We start from the raw sequence: 13,795 nt of genomic DNA on the forward strand, positions 1-13,795 counted from the left end.
AACTTTGGGAAGAAGTGGAATTGGAGGAAAGGCATAAAGTAGCCCTGTTCAAGGTTGTGCTGGAGCATCCATGGCTGGTACTCCCTGATGTGGGATCAAGGAGAAGAACCTTTGGCACTTGGTGTTTTGTGGAGTTGCAAATAGGTGCCCCCATCTCTTGAAAACCTGAGCTGCTACTGTGTGGTTTAGAGACCACTCGTGAGGAGAGAGAATTGTCCTGCTTAATTTGTCTGCCAATACATTTGACTTTCCCGATGTAGCCCATTCACACACTCTCATGGCCTCTCTGCAAAGGTATGATCTGGTCCCTCCTTGTTTGTTCAGATACCAAACCACCGACATGTTGTCTGTGTGGATGGCGATGATGCCCTGAGGAAGAAACTTGTGTAAGGCTTGTAGGGATAGAAGTACAGCCCTCATCTCCAACACGCTGATGTAGAGAAGAGCTTCGCCTGGAAGCCAGGAGCCCTGAACTAGCCTGCCCAGACAATGCCCCCACCCTATCTGGGAGGCATCTGTCGTCAGGGTAACCACTGGAGAGGAAGAACAAAGGGTTTTCCTTGATCCAAATTGGATGTCTGAAGCCACCAGTGAAGGTCCCTTTGCATATATCCGTAATCATGATGTGATGATTGAGGGAAGATCCTGAAAGGACCATTGAGTTGACAATAGCCACTGAAGAATCCTCATGTGTAATCTTGCCAGAGGAACTAAAAGAACCGTGGCAGACATTGAAGGTAAAACTTGTAGAACCATCCTGGCTGGGGCTTTGGATCTCGAGATCAGAGCTTGAACTTGGCCCTGTAAAGTTTGGATCCTTTCGGCAGGAAGAAAGACGCATCAATCTTGAGTCTATCTCTGCTCCTATAAACTTTATGCTGAGAGGGCAGCAAGACAGACTTTGACCAATTGAATGTAATCCCAGGTAATACCCAGGGAGATGGTGGCTTTGAGGTTGTCCATTAGTAGATGCCTGGTGGTGGCAGTCAGGAGCCAGTCGTCGAGATAGGGAAACACTTGGAATCCAAGACTTCTCAGGTGAGCCACTACTGCCAAACACTTGGTGAACACCCTGGGGCTGTGGTGAGACCAAAGGGCAGAAAATTGGTAATGACTGACTCCCAGGCTGAAGATACCTTCTGGACGCCTGATGTATCGGTATGTGATAATAGGCCTTGAGGTCTATGGAGCACATCCAAACATCCTTCTCCAACAATGGGAGAATAGATTGTGGTGACCATTCGAAATTTGGATTTCGTGGACGGATTGGTTCAGTCTGCTGAGATCCAATATTGGTCTCAGGTCCCCTGTCTTTTGGCACTAAAAGAACCTGGAGTAATTTCCTGATCCGATCTGGTCTGTGGGGACCGGTTGGATGACTCCTTTTCTAGCAGCTTTAAAGCTTCTGGCTGCCATTTCCCTTTGACTGGGTGGTGGGTCCGATTCTTTTGGACGGTGGGGCGAGTATGTGAATGGGATGGTGTAACCTCCGCAATGATCGCACCCATCTGTCCTGAGTGATTGACTCCCAGGCTTTTAGGTGCTTGGCAACGACCGACGCTCCTGGCAGCACAGCCGGGCAATCCCTCATGAGTGTGGGAGGCTGAAGAGCCACGAAAGGACTCGCGGTCTCCAGTCTGGGACGGCGCCTCCTGAAAAATTTCCCGCCCTCTGCCTCTGGAAGGGGAATCTTCCTGCTGTTGGGAGAAAATTTTCCCCTCCTTTAGCCTTGGGGTAAGGCCGAAAGGAGTGGAATAACGGGCACCTACGGCAGATAAAGTTTTTCCCTCTTGCTCACAGCGGTAAGGGTGTCTTTAACCTTGGGTCCAAACAATGAGGACCCATCAAAGGAGCCTTGAAGGCCTCCATAGGCAACACAAGGAGAGCCAGGCTTGTCACGTGAGAGCCACGCCTGTAGGAAATGAGCCTCATGGACGAGTTAGAAATTGACGAAGGATAGCCAACTGAGAGCTAACCGACTGGGCTAGCTGCTCAGGTAGGTTACCGAGAGGAATCTGACAACTCCTTGACCAGATCCCTCTGAAGCCTGGTAAAATGTGCCAAATAATTCAGAGACCTTAAAGTGAAGGCCGCTGAAGTCAGGACCTGTCCATACTCCTAGACTCCTTATTAGGAGGATGGATCGCTGAAGCCTCTGCCACGCCCTGTTGTGTAGCAGATGCCACCACCATGGCATCTACAGCCACGCCTTTAGTGAGGAACTCCTTCGGGGAGCAGACAAAAATTTATTTGGACGAGAAGGGACTGGTTCCACGGTATCTGGATGTTCCCGACTCGGCCAAACTAAATCCAGAAGCTCGAAGGGCGGAGACACCCAGGAGGCGGAGGGCTGAGCCCCAAAGGCCTTGAGGAGCACTTTTGGATATCCAGTTGTTTGAGGATCTCTAAGATGTCTGCAAATGAGACATCATCCGAGGATCTGCATCATCCATATCAGTGTCTGATGTAATAGACTCGGGGAGTCCACGTGCTTCCTCTTGCACGATCTCTTCCTTGGGGGTTCCTCCGAAGACAACTCAAGAACCCTCAGGAGGAGGGGAACCCCCACTGGGGTAACCTCAGGCCTCGGGGCTCCGCTGACTACGGACAGGGGAACTGCCAAAGACCCAGTCTCCACAGAGATGGCGAAGAGGACTTGGCCAAGGTACTCCTCATGGCCCTGAAAGCCGGACCCCAGAATCCTGGGAGTGTCCGGTCTCTGATAGCCGACGGAAGTCCAAGCTTACCGAGGGAGGCTCGGAACCCATAGGTCCCAAACATCACCCCGGGTCCAGCCAAACTCGGACCCGGTCTGGTTGGAGTAAGGGTCGGAGCCGACCCTGAGATCTCCACCGGCTCCAACAGCACCTGCCGGAGCCAAGCAGTCGGAGGAGGAATGGCAATGGGTGGGCAAGGTCATCGGCGCCAACTGGGTCGGAACCGAAACAAATTTTGGAAGACTGGGGACTGGAACAGTCTTTGGAGCACCCTGTCTATATCAGAATCTGACATTCTCAAGACCGAGAGGAAACAGAACGGGTTCGAGAAGGCCTCTCCAACGGCCCCAAAGGGCTAGGGGACCCGGCTCGGCTTCGATGAGTATGTGGCCGAGGGAATACACACACCAGATTCCATCGGTGCCGAGGTGGACAGGAGGAAGTGTCTGAGGCTGGCCACCCTTGCTCCGGTGAGCAGTGGAGCCGACGGTGACCCGCCTCGATGCCCCAGCCATCGGCTCCGGCCAGAGGAGTCGACACTGGTGGCATCGAGGCAGACCGAGAGGCCTGCCTATGTCTCTTGGCGGTCAGATCCGACGGATTGGTCGGAACCGACGCCCTTTTCTTTTTAGCCGGAGAAGGAGAGGATGCCAAGGCTTCTTCAAAGGAAGGTTTAATTAACCCCTTAAGAATCAATTTATTTTTCCTCTCCTGGAGGACCCTTGAGGAAAAAGCGTGACATACGCTGCATGACTCCTGCAAGTGTTTTGCACCTAAACAATACACACAGAGCGAATGATCGTCTGTGATAGACATTTTGAAACCACATTTTGAACATTTTTTAAAGCCCGAAGGCCTAGGAGTCTGAGACATTGTAGTAAACAATTCCAGTAACTTTTGAGGAAAATATACAACTACTGATTTACTGATGACAAACCTAAAAAAATAGGCTTACAGTTATCGCTTAAGAGCGCAAATGACAGGGAACTCTGAAACCCTGTAAAGTTTTAGAAGGTTGACTGACCGGAAGGCCCTAGATGAAGGGGCAAATCAAACTCAACCCAATCACACAACAAGTTTTCACAATCCAAACACACACAATAAGGCGTTAGCCGTTAAAACAGCTTTTGAGACAAAACAGCAAAAACTGACAGAAAAGTTAGTTAAAGTAACTACTCAGCCCAGCCAGCTCGAGACCATCGCTTCGCGGAGGGAAGGCAAGCGAGATCTGGGGACTGGTAGTGGTGCATCCTGGGATATAGTAAGCTCAGCCAATAAGAGACTTCGCTCTTTGGCATAAGTCGGAGCCGAGGGATCGGCTCCGAACCCATCAGTCAGAATGTAGGCGAGATAGGATCACATAACATCATATTATTTGGAAATACAACTGTCGCCTCCCAATCCAACATAACCAAATTAGCAAAAATTGGTGCACATGCTGAACCCATCGCAACAACCCTATTTTATCTGTAATGTTCACCTTCATAATAAATGTAATTATGATTTATTTGTTTTTCATAGAAATAAGCTGAATTCCATAAACCACCACATGCAAGCAAGTCCATATAATTATGTACTCTTCCTCATGGCCACCAATAACTCGAACACATCATGTCTGGGTAGCTTCATTTCATAAACCTTGACTGCATAGTAAAAAGATAAAATTGGGGGTGGATGTGCCAGGGAAGAGTACATTTCCTCACTTCAACAGAAGTTGAAGCTATTCAAAACAATCAAGTCAATGGAATTAGCAACAACCTTCAGCTAATTTTTCATTCATATTACGAACATTGGGTCAATAATTTGTAAGATACATATATATATGTCTATACACACACCAGCATGTAATTATTTGCACTTTTAAGTCTGTACGAGTATGTGTGCGTGCTTGCATGTTCGCGGGTGCACATGTAAGGTGGCGTCCCTGCATTTAGTATTGTCTCCTTTCAGTGCTTAGATCCCCATTTTAATATTAACTTGGGATGCCTTCTGCATGGTGTCTGCATGCTCTCTCCATGTTGTATGTTTGTGCTGGGCTCTCCCATTTCCTCTCTCATTCCAATATGCCATAAGGTTGGTGAATGCTACTAAATCTCCCTTAGTGTTGTGTGTCTGTGTGAATGTGTCTGAGCTCATTGTGTGATGGATTAGTATTCCATCTGGGGATGGTTCCTGTCTTGTACCTGCTGTCTAAGACAGGCTCTTCATTCTGACCCTGAACAGTAACTTGTTACATTCTTCAGCTCTGTGAATTATACAATAGGCAAGGCACACAGGAAAGCAATCCCTTCCCCAAAAGAAAGACAGTTACCCTGTCATGATGATCCTGTTCCATTTGTATTATTTGCTGCTCATGCTCCATGACTAGTTCAGCCATCTGACTGCGTTCCTCACTTAGAGTATTTTGCAGATCGGTGTAATTCATTTTGGACACGTCTAACTCACCTTGCAGTGTGCTACACTGCACTTTGGAACCAACGACCTAGAGGAGAGAAGAAAAAAAGAGACACAAATTAAAAATAGACAACCAGTTAAGCAAGCAGAGCTGTATGCTCTCTACGGTGCACAGTAATGAAGCCTTAAGAACAGTCCAGACAGCCCATATTTAGTTGCTTGGCCATAGGAGGAGTTTGGTTATGAAAAGATTTGAGTAAAGGTCCATTGCTGGCTTGCCCATGGAAAGGGAGAGGCCAGTGTTAGAAGTTGCATGACTACCTTGTGGTGGAAACCACTTGGTGCAGCACAAGTGAGGGCTCTTACATGGAGTGCTAGCCTACTAAACAGTACATACTTTGGAACAAGGGACTCTGCATTAGGAAGCATATGTATATTTCAGCTAAGCACTGTAGGTTTTATGCAGTAAACAAATTAAAAAATGCCCCTCCCTGCTTGGGTGAAGGCTCAACATCAGCCAACCTTGATCCATATTAAGCTGTGGTACAGGCATGACAGAAAAGGTGAAGATCAGCAAATGAGCAGAGGCCAGGAAACAAAAATGTCATCTACTCACCATAAAAAAGTATATCAGATAGTTTTTGAAGTTTTTTTTAAAAATCCTGTGCTACAAATTGCTCACTTTCCCGTGTTACAAATCCCTTCTTCAGAGTGAGAGAGAGGGAGTGTGTGTGTGTGTGTGTGTGTGTATCTACAGATACTCTTCTACTTTCATTCTGGCTATCTTTACCTGAATCTCCAATGCTTTTTAGGAGAGATGGCCACCACCAATGCATTCCAGTGTCAAGAACCAGAACAGGGCAGCATGCCTAACTCCTTTGCCAGCAAATCCACTCAGACAACAGAGTACATTCTGCATTAAAACGAAACAGTAAATGACCCTTATCCAAGGATATACAAATACCTACTTATCTGACAAAGCAGCTGATGTATGAAGAGGGTTGAATTCATGCAAATGGATGGATGGTACAAGAACAATTATGGCCCACCAAACAGTCGACCCCATAGATCAACTGATCCGGTGAGTATATTTGTTGCATCACATGGCATTTTTCTTTGGTGGAGGATAGTGTTAACCAAACCCTCTCTCCTCATTTTTTTTATATATACAATACAAAAAATTATTTTCCAATTAATCCAGAATGAATGAGCATCAAACTCTTAAATGTTTGTTATGGTTGCTATGAGATACTTGCAGTCTCACCCTTTGTAATATGCAATGGCTATAATTCATTTTTCTTTCTTGTATGCAGAGTCTACTTTATTAGGTTTTACCTATAAGGTCATATGCCACTGTAAAATTTCTGTTCTCTGCTCATATGAATTTTGTTACTGTTCCAAGTCTGTCATTGGTTTTGTTTATTTTGCTCAGGTTGCAGCAAATCAGGATCCTTGGACTGGTTAATTTTCCCCGAATAACAAGAGTTAATTAAAAAATAAATACAAAGCAGTGTAACTTGATAGCAAAAGCCTAAGGATGGTCAATAGCTGAAAGCTCAGAAAAGTGACTCAGGCAATACAGAAATGCAGGACGACAATCAACTTCTGAGTCTAAGACAAGCAAACAATAGCACTTGAAGATCAGAGTAACACAAGTGGCCATGACAATTATCCACAATTAAAGCATTCTTAAAACAAGCTGCTATTGTCTTGGTAAAGCGGCTTTTAACAGATGCATTATCTGACTGCATGACACTGATTAGTTACTTAACTGAATGGATTTTCTTGTCAAATATGAGCCAAGCACCTCCTAATGCAAAGGAAATGATAGTACAATTCTGCACAGAGCTTGCCACAATGGTACATCATTTTTGCAGTAATAAAGTTTAGAAATGCTTGTGCAGGTAAGGTCCAATATCTATCCAGCTTTGCAAAGCTGGACATTCCTTCCTGCCTAGCCTTTTTGACCCATCAGCAATGCTGCCACACTCCTGGTATAAAGAGAAGACAGCACCTACAACCTTCAGATTTTTCTTCCTCCAAGAAACCCTTAACATGGAAAACTCTGGGCAGAAAAGGATCAGGTACCCCTTAGATCAAAAATGCCCCATCTGGCAACCTACTCTCCAAGTTTACTATACAGCTTCACTTCTACAAACACATAACGAGGAAAACTGATTGTGTGTGTGTGTGTGTGTGTGGTGGTGGTGGTGGTGGTGTACTGGTACCCACCTCAGCCATTGGATGTTCATAAAAAGTACAGGGACGACTATGCTACAACAGTGATCCACCAACAATCTGCTATTACAGTACACACACCACTGCATTCTTTATACAGATCCCATAGTTGCATGACCTTTGGGGCAATTCCCCAAGCTTGCTTATCTTCACGGAAGGAAGCTTTTTACCATGGAAGCAGACAACAGAAGATCCTGCTGATTGAAGTTGGCAAACGCTGTCCTACCCTTGGAAAGGATTTTACCTGTAATGATTACAAAGTGAATAGACCAAGAGGCTAATGCCAAAGCAGACTATCTATCCCTCTGATAAAGGGACATGGCTGCTGTTGTGGCTCTGAAAGAGTGGAATATGACCAGCCTATCCAATGGCTTTCCATGGGCAGCGGAACAGTCGGCAAGATGATAATTTAAAATTCTTGGAAACTGTTCAGTTTTGAAAAGGGTTTGCTTTCTTAACACACAGCAAAGAAAAAGTACAGTTTTGTACCTACCATAAATGTAGATGTCCGATAGGTATGCATCTGCAGTCATCACATATGAGTTGTCCTGCCTCAGGCAGCCCTTCGGTCGGCCGGATTCCAAAGTCTGGGTCTGGCCTCGGCTGATGTCGCACTTTCCCCGACGTCAGAGCGTCTGGGGTATAAAAGCATCAGCCGACTCCATCTTCCTCAGTTTTTCTTGCCCCAGATGCCAGGTGCCCTCTAGGAAGGCTAAATTTGGAGAAATGCAATAAAATTCCAAACATTTGCAAAAATATATATACATGTATATACAAACAAATACACCATAATAGATTCCCCCAGCTAGCTAATAGAGGGGTAAACACCCTTGGAATACCACAGAGGGGAAGGTAAACCTGACTGCAGATGCATACCCATCGGACATCTACATTTATGGTAGGTACAAAACTGTACTATGTCCTTCAAGGATGCATCTGCAGTCATCACATATGGGTAGAATACCATAACCAATCTGGGGGTGGAGGTACTAAGTAAAGGATGGTGTAGTTAAGATACCCTGCAGGACTGCCATAGCAAAACCTGCCCTGGATCTGGAGTATAAAGGTAAATTGTAATGCTTGGCAAATGTATGCACGGAGCTCCATGTAGCAGCTTATAAAATGTCTTTGGTAGCCACCCCTCTTAGGAAGGCTGTGGTGGTGGCTGTGGCTCTCATGGAATGAGGTCTAATGTTAGCTGGCACAGTCTTTCCATGAAAGGAGTAACAAAAACAAATGCAATTTCCTATCCATTTCGAAATTGTCTGTTTGGAAATTGCTTTTCCTTGTACCCCAGCAGCATATGCTACAAACAACTGGTCAGTCTTTCTGTAACTTTTAGTTCTGTCCAAGTAGTAGCGTAGTTGTCTGTGTATGTCCAGGGTGTGCAGAAGTCTCTCCCCTTTATTTTGTGGCTGTGGGAAGAATGTAGGCAGGTGAATAGCTTGGTTCAAAGATACCCTGGACACCACCTTCGGCATGAATGTAGGATTGGTCCTCAAAGAAAATCTGTCCTGATGAAAGATAAGGAATGGCTGCACCGCCATTAAAGCTTGTAGCTCAGATACTCTTCTTGCTGAGGTTATGGCCAGAAGGAAGGCAGTTTTCCAAGACAAAAACTGTACATCTGCCGATGCTGCTGGTTCAAAGGGAGGAAGTGTTAGTTTTTCCAACACGAAATTCAGGTCCCAAGTAGGTAGAGGTGGTTTCCTTGGAGGATTAATGTTTTTGATTCCTCTTAGAAACTGTCTTAGCAGAGGGTGAGAGAAGACAGGTGGATTTAAATTGTATTCTGCTGAGATTGCTGAGGCATGTATCTTGATGGAAGAGTAAGACAGGCCACTGTGGGACAATTCTGCCAAATATTCCAGTATATATGCCATATTCATCACAGTCACATCTAGGCCCTTTGCTGTGCTCCAGGTGTGAAATCTTTTCCATTTTGCTGTATATGCCTTCCTTGTGGAAGGTCGGCGAGCCTCCATAATAATATCCTTCACTCTCTGGGATAGGTTATCCTGAGGAGGAGTCATGGTATTCTCCAGGCAGTTAGCTGCAAGGTTTTCAGGTTGGAGTGTAGAGTCCTGAAATTGTGCTGCGTCAGTAGGAGTGGCCATAGGGGGAGAGGCCATGGTTTTGTCTGTGACAAGCTCTTTAACAGTGGGTACCAGTGCTGTCTTGGCCAGTTTGGGGCTATCAGGATTACTCTGGGCTGCTCTGCCCTGATCTTCAGTAGGACCTTGGTCATTAGTGGAAGAGGTGGGAAAGCATACACTGTTAGAGCTTTCCAGCTGAAGGAGAGAGCGTCCACTTTCCATGCTTGTGGGTGGTATGTCCTTGAGCAGAATTTCTCCAGTTGATGATTTAGGGGGGGAAGCGAACAGATCTATTTCCGGCCTTCCCCATGATTGTGTGATTTGTAAGATGTCTGGGTGCAGCATCCATTCGTGTGCATCCATGGTAGTTCTGCTTAAGCTGTCTGCCAGTGTATTGTCTTTCCCTGGCACGAATTGGGACTGTAGCTGTATGTTGAGTTTCAATGAAAGTTCCCATAGATTCATTGTCAGTCTGCAAAGAGGGTAGGAATGGGTGCCTCCTTGCTTGTTTATGTACCACATAACTGTGGTGTTGTCTGTCCTTATGAGCAGGTGGTCTTGCTGAAGGAAAGGTTTGAAGGCCTTGATTGCGTGTATCACTGCCAGCATTTCCTTTTGGTTTATGTGCAGCTCTCTTTGTGACCATAGCCCTTGGATACATCTGTCCTCCATGTGCGCTCCCCAGCCTTGGTCTGAAGCGTCCGTGGTGATGGTTTGGTTGGCTCTTGGCTTGCTGAAGGGCAGCCCGCTGTTCGACTGGCAGGCTTGAGCCCACCACAGGAATTCCTTTTGAAGGCAAGGAATGAGTGGGATCAGAGCTTCTAAGCTGTGACTGTGCTGAGTCCATAAACTTCTTAGGTACCATTGTAATTTCCTCATATGTAGCCTTGCTTGTGGAATCAGAAGAATGCAAGATGCCATGTAACCCAGGGCCTGCAGGATTTTCCTTGCAGTCATCTGAGTTTGTCTTGTGAGATTCTGAAAGTAAACTGGTAGCTGTTTTTCTTCTGTGAGAAAAGCCATTTGGGTGGTTGTGTCTAGATCCGCACCCAGAAAAGTTATTCTTTGGGATGGAACCAGTCTTGATTTGTGGATGTTGACTGTATATCCCAAGGCCTGTAACAGGTGGATGGCATAGTCCAAGTCCTTTAACAAAGTTTGCATGCTGTCCGTTTGTATTAGGCAGTCGTCCAGATAAGGGTAGAGTTGAATCCCCTGAAGTCTGCAGTGTGCAATTACTGATGCCAGGCATTTCGTGAATACTCTGGGTGCAGTAGATAAGCCAAAGGGCAATGCTGAGAATTGATAATGCTCTGACCCTGCAAGAAATCTGAGGTGTCTTCTGCAGCTTTGTCGAATAGGGACATGCAGGTATGCCTCCTTGAGGTCTAGATTCACCAGCCAAGACCCCTTGCCCAGCATGGGAAGGAGTTGCTGTAGAGTCAGCATTTTGAATTTTGGCACAATGAGGTACGTATTCAGTGCGGACAAGTCGAGAATAGGCCTCCATTGATTTTCTTTTCTTGGAACAAGGAATAATCTTGAGTAGAATCCCTGGCCTTGTTCTGAAAGAGGTACCTTTTCTATGGCTTTCAATTGCATTAAGTTGGTAATTTGCTTCAAAGCCTCTGCCCTCTGATTTGGTGGCAGGTTTGGCATGCCTTTTCTTTTTGGCAATGAGTGGAAATGGAACCTGTATCCTTTGTCTATTATTTGCAGTGTCCATGTGTCCCTTGTAATGCTGTGCCAATTTTTTGAGAATAAAGAAAGCTTTCCGTCCAAAGGTGCTTCTAATTGAGCCCTGGTCGGCGGAGTCAAAATAAGGTCATTGAGTCTGTCCTGGTGTAGCAGTTGCAGTTCCTGCACTACCTCTCTGGTTGGGAGGCTGCCACTGACTGCCTCTGTAGGAGGCCTCTAGCTTGCCCTCTACCTCTGGCACGTCTATTTCTGCCTCTGAGATCTGCCTGAGTCCGGAAAGGACCAATTCTTAGTAGGCCAATTTCTGCTGAATCTCGGTGGTTGGACTTGCAGAAAGTCTTTAACTGTTTGTACAGATTTTGCCTTTTCTTCAAATTTCTTTAAAACCTCTTGAGCCGTGGAACCAAATAATTTTTGCTTTTCCATAGGAGCATCCAAAAGCTTAGCTTTAACATGGTCTGGCAGAGATGATCCTTCAGCCAGGCATGCCTGCGTATAACTGCACCTGTCATAGCTGATCTACATGAAGCTTCCAATGCATCATAACCACACTGCAAAAAATGGTTACTAACCTGCTGGGAGTTATGCACCAGATCCTGAAGGGATTTACGATCAAGGGGTTCAGAAGGACAGTTTCTTATGCAATTCATCTAGTAAATACTCTTGGTACTGTATCATATGGAATTGACAGTTTAATGCCCTCATGGAAAGAGTTGCAGAAGTATACACTTTCTTACCCCATCTCTCTAATGCTCTGGACTCCTTTTCAGAGGGTAGAGGATTTTTAGCAGTGGCAGCTGCAACCCCTTTAGGGCCCTGGGAAATAGTTTCTGGATCAGCAGAGTGGGCCTTGTACAGGTGAAAATGAGAGTCCGGGACCCTGTAGCACCTATCAGGTTTGGCAGGAGCTGGAGGGAGAGAGTCAGGGGCAGTACAAGCATCTGAATAGCATCATCAATGACATTCAAAACAGGAGGTATAGTTAAGGGCCTATGCTGAGGTAAATGTAAAAAGGTCCTTAATCTCTTTCTGGAATCAGAGAATTCCTGACCCTGCCATTGAAAATGTTCTCTCAGAGTGTAATGTTTCTCCAAATGAAAATTCTTCAGGAGGGGAGGCCGAGGGAATGGATTCTTCAGCATCAGAATCCTCATTGGCCGAATAAGCCTCCTTCTGGTGGTCTGACAGAGCAGAACCATCCGTGGACTCATCTGAGGACTGTGGATCAGAGGGCTCAACCCGGGGCCTTTTGCCTGGAGGTGGTTGAGAGCCCCTGTCCGGATGAGGTTTGGAGCCTCTAATTAATGAAATCAGATCCTCTGCTAGGGTAAGAATCTGAGAGCTAGAAGGTCTCTGACAGGAAACTTTGGGAGGCAAATCCTTAGAAAGTTTAGCAGCCTTGGCCCTAGAGAAAGCCTTAATGGACATGGAAGCAGGGGGTCTGGCTGCACCACGCGCAGGAGTAGACTTATCTAAAGTAATGGTGACGGAAGGTTCCTAGACACCGGTTTCAGTAGGTAATTCAATGACCGACTCGGCTGGGGCCTCCAGGGCAGAGGTAGTCGGTTGCGTGGTTTCGGTAGTAGGAAGTACCAAGGACTCTGTTTCAGCCGAGACCGAGACACTCGCGGTAGGCCTGACCGAGGTTTCAGCCAAAACCGCGGCCCGCGTGTGTCGGTCCTTGTCCTTCCGTTTTTTGACTAAATGCGAAGTCGGATTCTCCAACGGCATCTTATAAGCAAAACTAGTCCCAAAAAACTCCTCTGCAAACTCCGACCGACGCCTGAGAGTTTGTCGGTTGAAGGAAGCACAGGCTGAACAGGCCGAGACGTCGTGGTCTGGGCCTAGGCAGGGGAGGCAGTAAGAGTGGAAATCCTTATGAGGTATTTGTTTCCCACAGGTTAAACAATTATTAACTTTATCTGACATCGGCTGAGGCAAGAAAGAGTCCCCAACGGGGTACTTAGCTTTTTCGAAGTCTTCGGTAGCTGAATCACAGGAGCTAGCCGACCGGCACTTGCGAACTGCTTCTGCTTCAGGCACCACGCGGCAAGAAAGACTGGGGAAGATGGCGTCGGCTGATGCTTTTATACCCCAGACGCTCTGACGTCAGGGAAGGTGCGACATCAGCAGAGGCCAGACCCAGACTTTGGAATCCACCCGACCGAAGGGCTGCCTGAGGCAGGACAACCCATATGTGATGACTGCAGATGCATCCTTGAAGGACATCAAAGCTTTACTGTCATCCTTAAGTTCTTGGTTGTACTCTGGTAGTATCTTCACAATATGAAAGCATTCAAGAAATGCAAGATCTTTCACCTCTCTTCTGATTATGGAAAATACCGACTAATGAATAATTCGGCTTAATGCCAGCTCCTTCACAACTTTAGGCATAAAGGATGGATTCAATACTGGAAATGACCTTTTGCTTTTCTGATCCTTACAGAAAACCAAGGGTTCCCTACTCATAACGGCTTGTAGCTCAGAAATTCTCCAGGTGAAAAGTATTATCCCATTAAAGAGTAGTTTTTCTGGGTCAGGTATCTCAAAAGGGTAGTAACCATTGACTCAAAGCCCCCCCGTCATCCGTCCCAGCATAAAAGTTTAAACTTGATAGCGGAGCTACTGCTCTTCTAGGCGGTCTTAAGTGCA

At 46.2% G+C, this 13,795-nt stretch overlaps 1 protein-coding gene across 1 annotated transcript in view; it reads right to left on the reverse strand.

The window, feature by feature from the left end:
- Nucleotides 1–13,795, reverse strand: part of KIF4A (kinesin family member 4A) — a gene marked incomplete in the record, with an annotated part of 2,786,372 nt that overhangs the window by 717,230 nt on the left and 2,055,347 nt on the right. Inside the window, 1 exon segment of the mRNA XM_044057419.1 lies at nucleotides 5,029–5,199. Coding sequence (XP_043913354.1) covers nucleotides 5,029–5,199 — 171 coding nt within the window.

The sequence above is a fragment of the Protopterus annectens genome, chromosome 15.part0, assembly GCF_019279795.1.
Source record: "Protopterus annectens isolate FY-2018-M chromosome 15.part0, PAN1.0, whole genome shotgun sequence".
Classification (NCBI taxonomy): Eukaryota; Metazoa; Chordata; order Ceratodontiformes; family Protopteridae; genus Protopterus; species Protopterus annectens.